At 41.6% G+C, this 5,043-nt stretch overlaps 1 protein-coding gene across 2 annotated transcripts; it reads right to left on the bottom strand.

The window, feature by feature from the left end:
* Nucleotides 1–298: 298 nt before the first annotated feature.
* eomesa (eomesodermin homolog a) lies at nucleotides 299–4,693 on the bottom strand. Of its 2 annotated transcripts, XM_004549006.2 has the most exons (7): nucleotides 3,800–4,693; nucleotides 3,193–3,347; nucleotides 2,234–2,355; nucleotides 1,810–1,968; nucleotides 1,572–1,633; nucleotides 723–1,441; nucleotides 299–596 (listed from the first exon to the last, which is right to left on the bottom strand). In XM_004549006.2, exons 1-7 carry the CDS (start codon nucleotides 4,507–4,509, stop codon nucleotides 583–585), a joined length of 1,941 nt encoding a protein of 646 aa, XP_004549063.1. In that variant the 5' UTR covers nucleotides 4,510–4,693; the 3' UTR covers nucleotides 299–582. The 2 variants fall into 2 exon arrangements, with proteins under 2 accessions (XP_004549063.1, XP_004549062.1); XM_004549005.2 differs by having other exon boundaries at nucleotides 299–1,441.
* Nucleotides 4,694–5,043: the final 350 nt, after the last annotated feature.

Raw genomic sequence — 5,043 nt, 5'->3', positions numbered from 1 at the left:
CTTGTGGATTTTACACACTTTATTTTGTTGCAAAGTCAACGATCATTAGGCGTGCTTTATTTTGAAGGCCAGAATTTTCAGCCATAAAAGGCAGTAGATTGTAAAAAATGAGAAACTTGCTCTTCAATTGTACTAAAATGTCTTAAATGCAGTGTTTTTATCAAACGTGGGAGCTGTTTCGTCTTAAAATGCACGCATAGATTTGTATTTGCGGCTGGTGAACATCCGAGAGCTGTTACTGATCGCTCTTCGTATAAATAAAACATACTCAGACATTTGAACAGTGCTTCATGAAAAGCTGTTTTATTATCCATTTAATAACACCTCCATGAAGACAATTTGTACAAGATACATCACATTCTAAAGTGCACAAATACTGTACAACAAAAATGACTTAAATATGCATGGGGGACGGGAGGGGGAAAAAATCACATCTGTCAAAAAAAGTTGCAAAAATAAAGGAATTAATTGGTACATGCTTTTATTTTTAAAAAACAACAATCACTATGCATGTTTCTGCTCAGGTATGTGGGAGGGGCTGGCCTGGGAAAAAAACCTTGTGCAGCTTGCTTGGGGGGAACACTAAGCTTTGGCACCTTTAGAGAAAAGAGAAAAAAGACATTAACAAGGAATGGAGATCACTCAATAAAAACGAAAGATTTATATTTAGTTTAAATAAATAGAGTCTTAGGGGCTTGTGTAGAATGCATAATAACCCATGCCTTTTGGGTTGTCCTTGTTGTACTCCTCCGTGGTCAAGTCCTCACACTTGATGGTTGGGGAGTTCTCTGTGCTTGAGCCCCCTGGGGACATCCTGCGCCTCTTGCACACCATGGAGTACACACCAGAATCAGCAGAGTCCACTGATTTCAGTGAGTGGGACGTTTCAATCCAGGTTGAGGTGGGTGGCGCGTTCTCCTCAGACAGCTTTTCCTTAGTTGCCCCCAGCTGGTCCTCCGGGAAGGCTGGGGGGCTTGGACGAGGGGACCAAGGAAGGCCTGTGGTCATTTTGCGCTGGTAAGAGCTTCTGGTTCCCCAGCCTGCAGCCATGGAAGCGAAGGCCGAGTCTGGGTAGTAGCTGAGAGCATGGGATGTCTGCAGGGACAGGGGCTTAATGCCGTAGGACAGCAGGCTACTTGTGGAATAGTCATTCTCGTATGACAGATCCAACTTGTTGGAGCCCGGCTGCTGAACTGGGGGAACAAACCAGCGCTGGGCAGAAGCAGCTGCACTGGCATCCTCACTCTGCGGGGAGAGAAGGCTGTTGGTTTGGGGAACGGCGCGTTCGCCAGGGTAGAATCGGTTCTGAGGCAGGTTGTTGACAAACTGGTCCTGAAAGAAAGGCTGCATGGCATAGCGGGCTCCGGGCACAATCTGGGTAGAGCGCGGCGAGTCTGTAGGAGATGGAGTCAGCCTGTCACTCTCTGGAGCTGTGTACATCCTGTTTAGCAAAGAAAGAAAACAAATACAAAAATGAATTGCAATAGGCTACTACTGGTTTTGAACAAACAAATAAGGGCACCACACAAAGAAAACCAAAAACCACATTGCTTTGAATGCAAAACACGTACGAGTCATAGTTGTCCCGGAAGCCTTTTGCAAATGGGTTGTGATCTATCTTTAGCTGAGTAATCTGAAATAAAGACGAAAGCTTGTATTAATAATATGCATCTTTGGGTAAACTATTACATTAAAGACTGAAAAACAATATTAAAGATTGCGTTTTTTTCAAACAAAATTTAGAATCAAATAATTTTAATTTGTTGTATCAAAAAGGGGAAAAAATAAAGAGACTAATCGTGTGCTTACATCTGTGTTCTGATAAGCTGTGACAGCTATAAACTGGTTTTCTGGGAAGGTGAAGGTCTGAGTTCTGGCCTCATTGCTCATGTCCTCCACTCCATCTTCTGTCACCTCCACAATGTGCAACCGCGGCTGATATTTATGAAGTGACTGCAAGACTATCATCTGAAAATGAGAAGTGGTTGATAAGTGCAACGCTATGCATGCTGATACGTACGACTGCAGCTGCAAGTCTTTATGATTCAGTGGAGAGGGGCACTGTTCACAAATATTAGTCAAAGACTGGAAATATTCTGGAAATGTATCCAAGCATTTGCAGCTGATGATAAAAATATATAAATAAATAAAGCAAGAGTATTTGAAACACTATTTCACAAAAAAAAAAAGAAGAAAAAGAGAAATTCAGCCATATTTAAAAACTATATCTAACCTGTGTGTTGTTGTTGTTGGCTCCTTTATTGTTGGTCAGCTTCAACTTGCTAAAAGAGATTTCTTGCCTCATCCAGTGAGCACCAGTATTTGGGGATTCAGGATGAACATACACCTTGTTACCTAAAATTTAAAAAATGTAAAAATCAATAGACTTTTAGTAACACGACTAACTGAAAGAATATAAACACGGGTCTGTGCAAACTGCAAAAAATATTAAAAAGCACATGCAGCTTTTTAGTATTTGTTTCTTTTTTCAGAAGCAATAATTCTTCTGATCGTATTAGGCCTGTGTTACAGTAAAATCAAATAAATCCATAAAATATGACTAAAATGAAAACGTGCCTGTAACTGTAATTTAAAAATATTAAATAACCTACAAAAACTGACAGTAGTTCTGATGATGAGGATGATTTTATGAATCCTTCCCCATTTATTTGAACCAAAATGGACACTTGAAAAATGAATGCTTCCTTTATATTTTCTCACATCTCTACTCAACTTTTACATTTTAAAATGAAGGTGCTATTTTTTCATGTATTTAAAAGTTGTAACTGTTAAATATAGCACTTATTTAAAAGCCACATTTATCGAGTAATTTCACGCCTTACAGGCTCATGGCAAGGACGTGGCCATTTAAATAAAACTCCACCGAAGTTGATATGTTGCTGCGTTAAAACACTGGAAATTCCCTTTAAAAAATACGCTTCACAACAACGATCGATTTTTTTCTTGTCAGTAAAAACTTACATATTTTTTTAACATAAGGGTTTGTTTGTTTGTTTGTTTGTTTGTTTGTTTTTTAAAAAACCTTAAAAAAAAACACTTGCGACTAAATAGCATCTGTTGCATCGTTTCTAAAACGCTTTGTCATTTCTTTTTTAATTTTTTAAAGAAAATATTCACTAAAACAAAGTACAATTTTAATACTCGTAAAACTGTGTTAATTGCATTACTCACCTTGCATATTATTGTCTGCTTTTCCACAAGTGACCCACTTTCCGCCCTGAAAGCGCCAGTGATTCGGGTCAGCCAAAACAATTTCCACGAAGACATTGTAATGCGCTGTGAGGTTGAGTCCAGTGATGTTGAAACTGAGGAATGGAAACATCCGTCTGGGGGCAAAAAACAAATACAACAACAGGAAAAATTCGTTAGCTTTCAGTGCAAAAGACACAAAATTGCAAAGCAAAACTTTATTGATAAACGTCTGCACGGGTTGAATTGGCCAGAATTATTTAATCGTGCTTGCTGTTGTTTTTTTGCAGATTTAAATATACACATTTTTTTGTTAGTGTCATGATTGTCCTGATGCGTAATTGGGCATTAAAACTCCCCCCAAACTAAAACTGAAACCCCACCACCCCCGACATGTTGGGTCGGGGGTGGCAGAATAATTAAAATTTTGCGCCTGCATAAAATGTTACAAAAAATGAACAGCCATTCTTGTAAATAAAAGAAAACAAATTATAATAAAATACATTATGGAGCAGATGCAAGTAAATATGACTTTAATGTTTAATTTTCTGTATTGTTAAATCCGTACTTTTTAACCAAATGTTCTTACCTGCCCTGCTTGGTGATGATCATCTCGGTCTGGTGCCGGTGGAATTTCAACCACAGGGGTCTGTTGCACAGATAGACCTGCGCTCTGGCTCCGGCGGCAGACCCCGGCAGAGACATGGAGCCAATACCCGTCCCTGTCCCGGGATAGGAGGGATACAAACAGCCCGGACCCTGACTGAACTGATACCCTCCGCTGCTAAACTGGCTCCGACCGGTACACACGGAGGAAGAGGAGAAGCCTGTCGGCGGCAGGACGGATCCGTAATGTAGTGAAGCCGGGTACCTGGAGCTGCTTGACCCGGTGTACACTGACCCGGTCTGTCCTGCGTAAGGAAAGAGTGAACAGGGGCTTGCCATGTCTGAACTCGCCTGGGATGACGAGATGAAGTATCTGTCAGAGCCAAGTTCATCTATGTTGTACCGGCGACCGTTCGTCAAATCGTCCTCACCCAGCACCGGGGAGCCTTTTCTCCCATCGGGCCCGGCTTTAGTGAAAGTGTCCCCCTCTCCCTCGCCAAGCATCCCGTTTCCCACCCCGCTCAGATACTTCTTAGGAGCGTTGCTGGACTCTGATTCCGTCCGGTCTACGTCTTGATATTCAAGCTGCGACGATGGCCTGGGGCTGTTGTTAGCGCTGTCCGACGAGGACAGATTGTAAAAGGTCTTGGGTAAGTTGATATTAGCGCTGGGAAGGATGTTCTCTAACTGCATTGTTTTCAAATCTTGCAATAAATAAAGAATTTCAAGAGTCCAGGGTGAATCTCAGCCAAGGAGGTGCCACAGTCGCCCTGGTTGTCTCTGTCTCTGCAGCCTCCCTCCCTTACGAATGACGGGAGGTTGAACCCTCACCGCACCTACAGATTTTCAGATGAGATGATTGCCTGGGTAGGGGATGTTCAGCGCCTCTTATAAGACGACTTATAAGAGAGCTGAACCTCTCTGTTAGGGGAGGAGCTCTTGAGAAAGCATGAGGGGGCACCAGCCCTCTCCATAGCCAATAGCCGCACAACTCTAATTCAATTAGAAAGTGTGCGGTAGGAAGAATACGAGAGAAAGAAGAGAAAGTTTATTTTATTTATTTATTTGTCTTTTATCCCTTCGCGGCAGTAGATATGACTTATACGGAACAATGTCTTCGCGCAATTTCGTGCCGTTTCACTATAAAAACAATCATAAAAATCAGTGCACAAAAACATATTGTTTGCTGTACTAACAACGCTAAAGAGGAGAAGCGTAATTTCTGCA

This window comes from Maylandia zebra, linkage group LG22 (genome assembly GCF_041146795.1).
Source record: "Maylandia zebra isolate NMK-2024a linkage group LG22, Mzebra_GT3a, whole genome shotgun sequence".
NCBI classification, from domain to species: Eukaryota; Metazoa; Chordata; class Actinopteri; order Cichliformes; family Cichlidae; genus Maylandia; species Maylandia zebra.
This window is presented reverse-complemented; position numbering and strand designations above follow the sequence as displayed.